General features: G+C 42.6%; 1 protein-coding gene across 4 annotated transcripts in view; it reads right to left on the bottom strand.

The window, feature by feature from the left end:
- The window catches only part of SEC16B (SEC16 homolog B, endoplasmic reticulum export factor), a 186,985-nt gene that overhangs the window by 76,541 nt on the left and 96,053 nt on the right, over positions 1 to 14,391 (bottom strand). For all 4 annotated transcript variants that reach the window (XM_066597480.1, XM_066597483.1, XM_066597481.1 and 1 more), the window contains one exon: positions 4,104 to 4,241. In XM_066597480.1, the coding sequence (XP_066453577.1) occupies positions 4,104 to 4,241 (138 nt within the window). The remainder of the gene's footprint in view (positions 1 to 4,103; positions 4,242 to 14,391) is intronic.

Below are 14,391 nucleotides of genomic sequence, written 5' to 3'. Positions count from 1 at the left end.
TATTCCCCAGCTACAAGCTGTAATCTGTATGGGACCCTGGCAATAAGTACGTGATTGCCTACAGCGCCTCTACAGGGAAAATTAAGTATTACACCATTCCTATAGAAATCAATGAACTGCCCTTGAAAGCACATAAGTGTTGGGTCCTCAAGTGCATGAGACACTCTTATAGCTGCTCTTCACTCTGCCTGATTGGTGAAGATAGCAAAATAGATACCTCTCTATTAAAGGGGTTCACAGGACTAGAGAAAAACATGGCAGCTTTCTTCCAAAAACATTGCCAGGCATGTCCACAAGTCATTTCTGGTATCTGCAGCTTATCTCCATTACCTTCAGTTAAGGTGAGCTGCAATATGACTCACAACCTGTGGATTGGGTGTGATGCTGTTTTTGCAAGAAAGCAGCCATGTTTTTACAATCATAGGTAAAATGAAAAAAATTTTGTACCATGTTAGCCAATAGAGCAAAGTGTGATTGTTCCCAGAAAGAGAAACCAAGTAATCTTGTAGATATGATACCTTTTATTGGCCAACAAAAATACATGATGTTATAGCAAGCTTTCATGCCTGAGAAAGGACCCTGAGAGGTTTGAAAGCTTGCTATAACATCATGTATTTTTGTTAACTAGAGATGAGCGAGCATACTCGGTAAGGGCAATTACTCGAGCGAGCATTGTCCTTAGCGAGTACCTGCCCGCTCAGAAGAAAAGATTCGGGTGCCGGCGGGGAGCGGCGGGAGGGAACGGAGGGGAGATCTCTCTCCCTCCTGCACCCCACTGCTCACTCCCGCAACTCACCCTCACCCGCGCCGGCACCCGAATCTTTTCTTCCGAGCGGGCAGGTACTCACTAAGGACAATACTCGCTCGAGTAATTGCCCTTACCGAGTATGCTCGCTCATCTCTATTGTTAACCACTAAAAGGTATCATATCTACAAGATTAGTGGTTTCTCTTGCTCAGAACAATCTCACTTTACAATCCTAGGTAAGCCCAGAAAGCTATTTGAAAATGGATTTTCAAAACAAGGCACCCCCTTTAAGAAGCTATAAAACGGGGCTACAACGGTCATATGCCTTGTATGTTCTAAAGAATGAAAAGCATTCAAGAATGTATACTGTCATTACTCTCTGTCACAATAAAATCCGTTTGAACTAAAAACGGGGCTACAAAAGTAAGTTTTTTAGCAATATACCCATTTGACCTTCCTCTGCATAAACAGATATTCTGCCATAGTCTGTTCCTGAAAACTGCCCCCTTGCAGACTATTTGTGCAGCTATTTCTTAGAGTCACATACGTCTACGGATTTGATAATGTTACTTGAAAGTCAAGCATACGATCAGTCGGGCAAAAACCCCTTAAATAATTACAACGTACATTTTTCTGCTAAAATACTGCTTGATTCATTCAGGTCATAAATAAGTTACGAGAATAAGGAGACTTTCGGAACTGTCCTCATTTGATGTGTCACATTTGTAAATTTTAATGTCCTTCTTACATTCATATCACCGCTCTTCCTTTTATAAAGTGAGCTAGGTCATGGCAAAAACATCCAGACGTATGTATCGGCTGACAATGAAATACTTGAACCCGTAGTCATCCTTCATACTGGGAATATCTCCTGGAATTTGTAATATTCATTGCTTGAAAGTCACCAAAAAAATATTTTCTTCCAATGTGAAATCGTTTATCACATTCATCATTTCGAATACAGGTTTTGCCCAGTCGCTAAATTAATAAATGGCGCCACGGCCGGCCTTAGCTATGTGATACCCAAGTAGGCCACCAGTTTGTAGGGGAGGAACCGGATGGATGTAGGCTGGAGGTGATGTTTCTTCTTAAATTCATCCAGCCACATTATGATCTCCATTTGGCAGCATCTTGTAGAGCTACATGAATCATCCTCCTCCTGGCTCCGACTCCTCCCCTCTGATGTTCTAAGCCGTAAAACTGCTTAGTTCTGCTACTGTATTCATGTTATGAACTTGAGTCTGGGGCTGTAATTACGTTATGAGTTTGGTTCTGATTTTATACTTATGCACTGAGATTGGCTCTGATACTGTACTTCTATTATAAGCTTGGTTCTGGTACTATATTTATGAACTGAACTAGGTTTTGGTGCCGTATTTACTCACTGAGCTATTCTGGTGCTGTATTGAGTGATTTACTCAGCTTGGTTCAGGTATTGTATTTATGTTAAGAGCTTCGCACTGGTGCGGTATTCATATTATGAGCTTGGTTCTGGTGCCATATTTATTCAGTGAGCTATTCTATTATGCGTATGCTGCTATCTTGCTTCTTTCAGCACAAGCTGAATACAGGTAAACTATCGGTGTGATACGTAATGTTTTCTCTTATGACCACAGAGAGGAAACAACAAAAACAATTCCACATAGGGTGTCATCTAGCCCACGAGGAAAGGTACGGCAATTTTATAGACCGTCTTGATCTGTAAAGCTAGATAGTTTACATCTAGAGCTTTACTGTATTGGTCTATGGCAGGAGCCGGCATGAGATAGATGAGATCCATAGGAATGGGCTAAAGGTGACGGGAAACAAGCAATACATGCAGCTATTTCTCGATTGCACATAAACATAAATGATCATCTTGGCCAAGTGTGCATGTTTATTTCAATGGGGAGAGAGGGATAGGTTGCTGCCAGTCACCTCTGGCTGCAGCGGGTCTCTCTTGGGAATGTTGATGCTGAACATGTCTGATTCTTTATTTTCCAGCCATCTACCCTTGATGGAAAATTGGGTAGCCTCTATTAAAAAAATAATTGTGTCTAATGTGTATGGGCACCTTAAGCGAGTCCCAAGTCACTCACAACATGGCAATGGAAGCCAGTGGAAGCCGTCCGTAGCAAGGGACTTCTGCAGTGAGCATTGCAGAACGGTCACTGGATCTGTCACCGCCTGGCAAAAGCACAGAAGAATCTTTACTGCGTATGTCCGACGGCTTGCTGTCCGGAACATCTGCAATACAGAAGGCTGTCAGCACTGACAGCTACGCGGGAGTCACCGGCCGTGCACAGAGTTGGATTCTGCTGCGGTGTCCCTCAGCGGGAATCCGCCCCATTCGTGTGCAGGTGGCCTAAATAAGAAAGGAAGCATCAGTTTTGGAGCGACGCTAATAGGAAAAGATGCTCCAGAACTTTTCTTTTAGGGGAAAGCAAGTACGAGGACATAGTAGGAGAGCTGACGGGTCCCTTTAAGGGAACATTTAACCCTTTCCAATCCACTGTCTAACGTCTAAAGACATTCTGATTGAACGCCGTACAGCTCCGATGTTTGAAGACGTCCGGCAGGGTATTCTTACTGTATATTACTGGCCGCTCTGTTGTCAGGGGGCCTCTCCAGCATGTCCCATACCGTAGTACTGGCTCTAGCCAGCAGATGGCACCATTGTATAATGGCAGAAAGAGAGAACCCCCTAGGAAACCCTGAATCCAAAATTGGATTGCAAAGGGCTAATGTAAACCCAAGCACAGAGAATTCCTACCCGTAATGTCACTGTGGTTCTTCTTACATCTTCACTGTAACATGATCGGCAATGAAAGTGTATGAGATTTCTTTGGTAATTTGCATGTGAAAAGGTGCGCATTTCTGCTCTGAAACAATGCGAGATTTTTTACCATCCCCAGTAAATGTGATAATAATGCAATGTGCACGGTTTAAAGGCATGACGAGAAATACACCCTGGAGACCCGAAGCTATCATTTACCATTTTTAAGCAAAAATGCCGGTTCTTCTGCTTGAAGCGTTAAACACATTTCACTGCAGGCCATTCGAGCAGAGAAGTCATTAATGATTAATGTTTATTCCCAGAAGTTTTATGTCAACAGGGAAATGGCAGGATTCCTGCTAAAATGTGCATCCAGCTTCTCTCTGAAATAATGTTTAGCTTTAAATGCATTGGACTTTATTATATGCGGGGAGAAAACAGATGGGATGTTTTGTACAGTTAACTCCCATTGACAGCAGTGGAAATAAAGAAGAAAACTGCTAGATCAGCTGTTCTGCTCATTTGGAAGAAGGGCTATAATCTCCTGAGCCATACTGCCAGTACTTGGATATCTAAGGACGTGTATGAAGGCTTAAGTCACCTTGATTAACTCCGATATCAACACCAAAGATCCAGAATTGGAAGAGAGGAGGGCGGAGGCGATGCATTCACAATAATGCAGGGCAACAGATGTCAGACCGTAATCCACTAGCCGAGTGGCATACACCAACTTGTAGACCTGAAAATGTGAAAAATGAACAGCATCAACAACAAATCCAAGTTTCCAAACAACTAGCAACGTCCATAGAGAAAAGTAAGGAAAAATACAGATCGACTAATGAATGGCATTTCAAGAACATATGCAGTTTGGTATTAACTCTTTCCAATCCACTGTTTGATGTCTTCCTACATTCTGATTCCAATGTTAGAAGATGTCCGACAGGGTATTCTTACCGTCTATTGCCAGCCACTCCGCTGTTGGAGACTCTCTGGCGCACACACACTGGCTTTAGCCGGCAGATGGCACCGTTGTATAACAGCAAAAAGAGAAAGCCTTTTAAAAAACCCTGAATCCAAAATTGGATTGGAAAGGGTTTAATTTAATTAGAGTTAAAGGGGCACTAACTTTTCAGACAACTTATGCTCATCTAATAGCCTGTGTGTGTCTCATCAATTTTGTCACACACACTTACGTTAAAAATGTTGTTGTTTTACCACTGTAAATCAAGTCTCCCTTCCAGACTCTCTGCAATCCACTGCCTGTTGTTAGGTATTGAGCTTCTGTAGTTACTGAGACTCTGCTCTTTGCACTCACAAGCTGACTGATCTGTAGACACACTGTATTAAACCTCCATAATCTCTGCCTCTCCTGCTGTTACAATGTATGCGTGTGTGCACGTGTCTGCATATTATATTGAGTTTACTAAACATTTAGCCAGAATGTCACTGAACGCCTGAATTGTGCTGAGAAAGCAAAGGGATGGGCCTTCACATATTGCCTCCTTGTTGATTGGACCAGAGACAGAGCAATGCAGCATGGCAAGTGTAGGAAAGGAAGTACAGGACAGTGAACTACTGTAAAGCTAGGTTTGCAGTATGACCACCTGCCTGAAAGCAAATTGCAAACAGCAGTACAGGAGAAAAATACTGAAGAGAACGTAAAAACATGAAAAGGTGCAAAGAGCAGCAAATGAGTGGGTAAGGAGAACCTGTTACTTTAGAAAAGTCCTTGAAAGCTCAGGTACGCTTTTAAAAAATTTTTTACAAATGTAGCTATTGGTTGTTTTTTTCCTATGTAGGTTTGCAAATTAATTACAAAAAATTTGTTTTATAGAATCAGAACTTAATCATGGAGTTAAATGTAAAAATTATGGATTTCTGCCGCCGCCACTAGAGGGAGCTCACTGCACCTGAATTTATACATCTTAAAAAAAACCTTTCAGTATCGGGACAAAATTCTGTTTTGAGACCCAAAGGCGTATATTACCTGCAGTTATTCTTCTCTGCTGGCCCTCCAAGCAGCTAGTTCCAGGTTTTGTTTTTGGCCATTCAAGATGGCAGACACAATCTTTGGACTATCTAAACCCCACAATGCACTGGTATTGTTATATTGCCAATTCACTATAACTGTTCTCTGATTGGCCAGCACGGATCACATGGCCAATTAGAGAGCAGTGCATTAGGTAGTTAGAAAATTGCAGTAACTATCTAGGATGGCTGTAAACTGGACATGGAACAGGGGGATCATAGGAACAGTAGAGAAGATTAACTGCAGGTAATGTTCCCCTGTATCCTTCTGGTCCTGAAACGGAAGGGTTACATCAATGGGATTTTAAAACTGATGGCCTCTCCTTAGGTCATTAATAGCAAATCAGTGAGGTTCCGTCTCCTAAAACACAGCTGACTGAAAGGGTCAACTATCTACCAGCACAGCTGCTGTAGATCAGTCTCATTCACTTGAACTGGTAAACTGCAGTACCAGCCACCGCAACTACAAAACATATAGAGCTGTGCTGGTACCTCTTCAGTCAGTTGATTAGGGGAGCTGCTGGCAGTTAAACCCCCACTGATCTAATATTAATGGCCTACTATAAAGATATGTTATCAATATAAAAGTCCCAGAAAATCCCTCTAAATAGACAATTGCCCCCTAGTGGCAGGTAAACAGAAGTGTATTATTTATCAGATCTCGATCGCTAAGTGGATCAAATCTCTCTATAGACTGAAAGCTGTCCAATTCTTTCATCATATTATGAGCCCAAAATGAGAGAAATCTTGGAAAGGGGTTTTCTTCCTATTTCATTAGAATCTTGAACATATCCTTTGTTTTACTGCAACTATTTTACTTTTCTATGCTCGAGGCTCAGGCTGGCCAAGCACATAAATATGCTACTAAGAAAGCCGACATCAAAAGGTGTTTTCAGCCTTTCTAGTGGAATAGGAAATCTTGTCTTAGCATTTCCCACAAAGAGTTTTTTTGCACAGTTGCAGATTTGGTGTATTTGCCAAGATCTGGATTGGATCCTTAAAAAAACAAGACACAGTATTGAATTGTTCCAGGGCAACCATTGTAAATGTATTTGCGTATTAGGAGTTAATGCCTTTACTATATGGTAAACTGGTAATTGGTTCCAATGGTATCGAAATAACAACCAAAAAAAAGAAATTATTGATATTAGAGGAAACAAGCAGATAGCCAATACAGGTAAAGCACAAGCACACATACAGGAGTCAGATGCTGCTGGGAGCCGGGGAATCACTGTCTATACTGAGGAGCATCTTTAGAGTGCTGTGCAGAGAGCACAATGTAAAGTGAAACACCGTGGAGTCATCCGGAGACAGGAAAAGAGCAGTACAGTACATGTAGTACAGGTAGATAGCAGTATATGACATGTAGCACAGGTAGAGAACAATATAGGACATGTAATACTGGTAGATAGCAGTACAGTACATGTAGTACAGGTAGATAGCAGTATAGGATATGTAGTACAGGTAGATAGCAGTATAGGACATGTAATACTGGTAGATAGCAGTACAGTACATGTAGTACAGGTAGATAGCAGTATATGACATGTAGCACAGGTAGATAGCAGTATAGGACATGTAATACTGGTAGATAGCAGTACAGTACATATAGTACAGGTAGATAGCAGGGCAGTACATGTAGTACAGGTAGATAGCTATACAGAACATGTAGTACATGTAGATAGCAGTACAGCACAAGTAGTACAGGTAGATAGCAGTACACGACATGTAGTACAGGTAGATAGTAGTATAGGACATGTAGTACAGGTAGATAGCAGTACAGGACATGTAGTACAGGTAGATAGTAGTATAGGACATGTAGTACAGGTAGATAGCAGTACAGGACATGTAGTAAGGTAGATAGTAGTATAGGACATGTAGTACAGGTAGATATCTATACAGAACATGTAGTACATGTAGATACGGTAGCAGTACAGCACAAGTAGTACAGGTAGATAGCAGTACACGACATGTAGTACAGGTAGAGAGCAGTACAGGACATGTAGTACAGGTAGGTATCGATACAGAACATGTAGTACAGGTAGATAGTAGTACAGTATATGTAGTACAGGTAGATAGTAGTACAGTATATGTAGTACAGGTAGATAGTAGTACAGTATATGTAGTACAGGTAGATAGTAGTACAGGACATGCAGTACAGGTAGATAGAAGTACAGTACATTTAGTACAGGTAGATAGTGGTACAGTACATGTAGTACAGGTAGATAGCAGTACAGTATATATAGTACAGGTAGAGAGCAGTACAGTACATGTTGTACAGGTAGATAGTACAGTACATGTTGTACAGGTAGATAGTACAGTACATGTTGTACAGGTAGAGGGCAGTACAGCACATATAGTACAGGTAGAGAGCAGTACAGGACATGTAGTACAGGTAGAGAGCAGTACAGTATATGTAGTACAAATAGATAGTAGTACATGACAGGTAGTACAGGTAGATAGCAGTACAGAACATGTGGTATAAGTAGATAGCAGTACAGTACATGTAGTACAGGTAGAGAGCAGTACAGGACATGTAGTACAGGTAGAGAGCAGTACAGTATATGTAGTACAAATAGATAGTAGTACATGACAGGTAGTACAGGTAGATAGCAGTACAGGACATGTAGTACAGGTAGAGAGCAGTACAGGACATGTAGTACAGGTAGAGAGCAGTACAGTATATGTAGTACAAATAGATAGTAGTACATGACAGGTAGTACAGGTAGATAGCAGTACAGTACATGTAGTATTTATCAATTTGTTTTAAAATAATAAATTTTTACCTAAAAAGAACACGCTACTCTCAGTAGGGTTTTCTGCTTCCTTGGAGGTGAGGGGTGCCAGGAGATCGGGCACCCCCAAACAAGTAAGATTTTGATATCTACCGTTACAGCTCAACGGAGCGCTGAAGTATTTTTATTTGTTCTGATCACCAATTTCTTCCTCCTTAAACATTTGTTTGGAGTTATCTTCTTCTGCTGCTCTCCCTCTGGGATGTCTCAAGACCGTTGACCTGACAGTAACCATATCCCAACTATAGAGGCTCACGTGGATTAATAAACTGACCGGTACCTTAACCCAAGGACCGGCTCAGTTGCGGTGAGTCCCCATATGTATTAAGCCCTTTCTGTTTTTCCATTATACCACTGGAGCGCCGCTTCTGACGTATATTGTTTCAGTACAGTACATATAGTACAGGTAGATAGCAATACAGGGCATGTAGTACAGGTAGATAGCAGTACAGTACATGTAGTACAGGTAGATAGCAGTACAGTACATATAGTACAGGTAGATAGCAATACAGGGCATGTAGTACAGGTAGATAGCAATACAGTACATGTAGTACAGGTAGATAGCAGTACAGTACATGTAGTACAGGTAGATAGCAGTACAGGGCACGTAGCACAGGCAGATAGCAGTACAGTACATGTAGTACAGGTAGATAGCAGTATATGACATGTAGTACAGGTAGATAGCAGTACAGGGCATGTAGTACAGGTAGATAGCAGTACAGGACATGTAGTACAAGTAGATAGCAATACAGTACATGTAGTACAGGTAGATAGCAGTACAGTACATGTAGTACAGGTAGATAGCAATACAGTACATGTAGTACAGGTAGATAGCAGTACAGTACATGTAGTACAGGTAGATAGCAGTACAGTACATGTAGTACAGGTAGATAGCAGTACATGGCATGTAGTACAGGTAGATAGCAGTACAGGGCATGTAGTACAGGTAGATAGTAGTACAGTACATGTAGTATAGGTAGAGGGCAGTACATGCAGTACGGGTAGATAGCAGTGCAGTAAATGTAGTACAGGTAGAGGGCAGTACAATACATGTAGTACAGGTAGAGGGCATTATAGGACATGTAACACAGGTAGATAGCAGTGCAGTACGATTACTCCCTACTGACCTTTCTGCAGCATTTGACACTGTTGACCACAAACTCCTCCTCAGTATGCTTTGCTCTATCGGTCTAAAGGACACTACTCTCTCCTGGGTTTCCTCCTACCTATCTGACCGCTCATTCAGCGTCTCCTTTGGTGGCTCTACCTCCCCTCCTCTTCCCCTCACTGTTAGGGTCCCCCAGGGCTCGGTCTTCGGCCCCCTCCTTTTCTCCATCTACACAGCCCCTATTAGACAGACCATCAGGAGTTTTGGCCTCCAATACCACCTGTATGCTGACGACACTCAGCTATACACCTCTTCCCGTGACATCTCTGCACCCTTCCTCCAAAACATCACCGAGTGTCTGTCTGCTGTCTCTAACACTTTGTCCTCTCTCTACCTAAAACTAAACCTCTCTAAAACTGACCTGCTGGTGTTTCCCCCTTCCACTAACCGACCTCATCCTGACATCTCCATCTCAGTGTGTGGTGCCACCATAACTCCTAGACAACATGCCCGCTGCCTTGGGGTCATATTAGACTCCGATCTCTCCTTTGACCCCTACATCCAATCTCTTGCCAGAACATGTCAGCTGCACCTCAAGAACATCACAAGAATCCGCTCTTTTCCCACTCTAGACACACTAAAAACGCTTATTGTTGCCCTCATCCACTCTCGGCTCGATTATTGCAACTCGTTGCTGGTCGGCCTCCCCTGCACCAGACTCTACCCTCTCCAATCCATCCTGAATGAAACAGCCAGACTCATCTTCCTGTCCAGCTGCTACTCGGATGCCTCTGCCCTGTGCCGGTCACTGCACTGGCTGCCCGTTAAATACAGAATTCAATTTAAACTCGCTACCTTCATCCACAAAGCCCTCCACAGTGCAGCGCCCCCCTATATCGCCTCCCTTATCTCAATCCATCACCCAGCCCGGGCTCTCCGCTCTGCTAACGAAACCAGACTGAGCGCCCCTTTAATTCGAACTTCTCATTCCCGCCTCCAAGACTTCTCCAGAGCAGCACCGGTCCCCTGGAACGCACTACCAAAGCCTACCCGGGCAATCCAGGACTCAAACTACTTCAGGCGTGCTCTAAAAACGCACCTCTTCAGGGAGGCATACCGCATTCCCTAAACAAACCCCTCTGTACTCCGCCTGATAACATGCTCCCTGACCTACTGACTGCAATCCCTGCTAGCCACCATAAACCGCTCCTGCAGTCATACTGTTTCTGCCGTCACACGGCTAAATGTCTGACCATTGTCTATGTATATAGCATCCCTCACTCTCCACCCCGCCATACCATGCACATCTCCAGCCTCTTTACCTTCTGTATCACCCCATTACTTGTAGTATGTAAGCTCGTTGGAGCAGGACCCGCACCCCTATTGTATCAATCAACTGATTACTATGTAACCGTGGTTCTGTAATGTTTGTACTTTTGTCTTTCTGTATTCCCCCTGTATATGTAAGCGCTGCGGAATATGTTGGCGCTATACAAATAAAGATTATTATTATTATTACAGTTTATTTGTAGTAAAAGGTAGATGGCGGGGTATTATGTATACAACTAGAGAGCAGTATAGTAAGGCTCTGTTCACATTGTGCTCGAGCAAAACTGAAAAATCTTCAAATATATGCGTCAAAGAGAGTCCTGACATGCCATTCAGTTCCATGCTTCATCTATCCATCGATGGAAGTGTGAACATTGCTTAAATATGGCTCTGGCCTGTACTGTAAAGAGCTACTAGCACAGTAATAGAGCGCCCACCTCACTGATCTTACTTGCCCCCCTCAATCATTATTCTTGCGCCCCTCCCTGGTCTTACTTTCGGTCCTCACTGGTCGTACTTGCCCCCCTAACTGGTCATACTTGCCCCCAATGAAATGGTTTATGTACATTATATCAGTGAAGCGCACCTGCTGGTCTTCCAGTCTGATGCATTGGCTACCGGCACTGACTGGGGGCATTCTACATTGAGGATACAATCTGAGGGTCCACAGCTATGGGCACTTCTTATATCTGATCAGATAATCACTTGTATTAACTCTTTCAGTTATCAGTTCGTACCTATCCTTCCAATCAGATATTTTAAGTTGGATGAAGTCAGAAAAGTTGCACCCAGTGCCGAGTATAGAAGACCCCACAAGCATAGGTGACAGTGAGAGCCAGAACGGGAAGCCCTACACAAAGCAAGTAAAATATACCTAAAATAAAACTGTCTATAACCCGCTGCCAAGATGAAGATGTGCCGCTGACTTTGAAGAACAGGTGTCTCTTCTCAGCAGACAAGGAAGAGCAGAAGGAGAAACATATGAGGAACAGTTTAACCACATACAACAAATCTTTAACTCTTTCTTTAAGAAGAAGATGCAACACACGTTGCAAAAAAGAGAAAGACCCCGTAGAAACAGAGCAGTCGTGAATAACCTGAAATTCGCCCTAAGGCTTGTGTCACACGAACACATTTGCGCACGAAAATTTGGCAGAAAATAGAGCCCATTGATTTCAATAGGTTCCTTAAAAAGCGTGTATTTTGGTTGCGGACAAAAACTCCACATCTTTAACTCATTAATAGAGATGAGCGAACGTACTCGGTAAGGCCAATTTAGCAATCGAGCACCGCGATTTTCGAGTACTTCACTACTCGGGTGAAAAGATTCGGGGGCGCCGTGGGGCAGGGGATGGCGTGGTGGAGCGGGGGGTAGCAGCGCGGAATAGGTGGGAGCTCTCTCTCTCTCTCCCCCCCCACTCCCCTCTGCAACCCCCCGCTCACCCACGGCGACCGAATCTTTTCACCCGAGTAGTGAAGTACTCGAAAATCGCGGTGCTCGATTGCGAAATTGGCCTTACCGAGTACGTTCGCTCATCTCTACTCATTAAACTAATTGCCTAGTTCAATGGCTGAGGGCATCAGTGCATGTTTTCTTGCGTGCGCAAAAAGTACAGTAAAAAACGCTGCTGTGCGTGCCAATTCACAATTCGTGGGGCAAATGGGCACGCGAATACACATACGATCGTATGACGCAAGCCTAAAGGCCATGTATGTATAAGAGCTCATGCCCATAGCTGTATGCGTAAAACGCGGTGGGTCTCCTGTAGCGTTTTACACATTTGCAGCCATATGGTCTGCCGGCAGAGACCGCGTATGACACTGTGCATGCCCGCGTATCACACGGGTGATTTTTTTTTTCCTTTAAATTTCCTGCTCCGTATCAGAGCAGGCTACATATGAAAACGCTGCCAATACGCAATGTATTCTGTATGGACAGCGCATCATACGCAGCCCATACAAATGTATAGGGCTCACGCTGCGCGGTACGCAGAGAAATAAAATCCACTTCTCGTGCGTATCGATACGCAGTGTCTACATGCTCATGTACATGGATCAATGAAAGTCCGTTGACTTTCAACGACTTTATTCACCGCGTATCACATGTCCATGCAATACGGTCGTCGATATGGGCCCTAAGAAGGGTAAACCTCATACTTCTCCACCTCTTACATAATACTGTATACATGTTTATTTAACCCCCTACTGATTAGGACGAGCTGTGTTCGTACAACCACAAAAGGACATTACAGTTTTGGACAAATAGGGCTCGTTCGCTTGCGCATACTAATATACAATAGCCGATGTGCGAAATGCGGCGCAATAAGCTTGTGTGACACAGGCACCCTGCTTATTGATCATAGAAAATATATGCTCCCTGATTGTCACATGGGGGGACTGTTTTTTAATCTCGGAAAAGAAGAAGATGAGCACCTGTTTATTTAATTACTCCTTCAGGCCATTTAACCCCGCAGATGCTGCAGTCATTACTCGTAGCGGCACCTAAATGTTTTTACAGAAAAAAAATGGAAAAAACGTTTTTCCCCTTACACAATGCTTTGACTATTGAAAAAAAAAAAACTACACAAAACTGATATTGCCAAATCCACAACATCCCTTACTAGAAAAATATTATATTTTTTTATCCAGCACCGTAAATTCCGTTAAAAAAAAATGAAAAAATAGCTCTTTTCTGTACATATCACTTCTTCAAAGCAGGAATAAAAAGAAATCAAAGTCATATACATCTCAATATGGTGCCAGTAAAAACTACAAGACATCCTGCAGAAAACAAGCCTTCATATAGCTTTGTTGATGGAAAAATACAAATGTTCTCAATTGTGGTGACATTATTTTTTGTAAAAAAAAGTTATGTTGTGAAAAAAGTAGTCAGAGGAGCGTTGTTTTTTGGTTTCGCAAAAAGAGCGCTTCTAAAAGAACCAATGGGATCCCATAGAAGCACTCACATGAAAGAATATAGTAGCGCCAAATGGTGCACACCTAACAAAGATAGAACATTGGCTATCTTTGGTTGACTCCTATGAGAGCAGGAGGAAATGCCCCATAGCTCCGCTCTCTCTCCCTGCTATGGGGAAATCGAAAAAGCCCTGTGGAGCATCTTCACTCTCTCCTCCTAGAGCAGCTCATTTCTCCAAGCGCAGCTGCTCCAGTGAATGGGTGAATTTCATGCGCATGAAACTCTGGTCTTCTGCGCATTGAAAAATTGCCCTGTCATGCAATTTTGGCAGATGCGAGTTGCATTTTTTTTAAGTGCATATTGGTGCGCAAAAAAAAACCCCGCTCATCTGACCGAGGCCCAAAACGAAAAGAAAACTATAAATTTGGTGTTGTTGTAATTGTAAAAAATTGTAGAAAAAAGTTACCATAATATTTATACCACATAGTGAACGCCATGAAAATCAATCCCTAAAAAACAGGGGTGAAATTGCTATTTTTTTTCATTGCTCTCTAGCAAAAAAATGAATGAAACTTGTTTAATAGATTAAATGCACCCGAAATTGGTTCCTATAAAAACTAGAACTTATCCCACAAAATACAAGGTGTCATACAGCTACATTGACAAAAATTTTTAAAAAGTTGTGACACAAAACGGAAAATGAATTACTGGTTCT

This window comes from Eleutherodactylus coqui, chromosome 3, assembly GCF_035609145.1.
Source record: "Eleutherodactylus coqui strain aEleCoq1 chromosome 3, aEleCoq1.hap1, whole genome shotgun sequence".
Taxonomy (NCBI): domain Eukaryota; kingdom Metazoa; phylum Chordata; class Amphibia; order Anura; family Eleutherodactylidae; genus Eleutherodactylus; species Eleutherodactylus coqui.
This window is presented reverse-complemented; position numbering and strand designations above follow the sequence as displayed.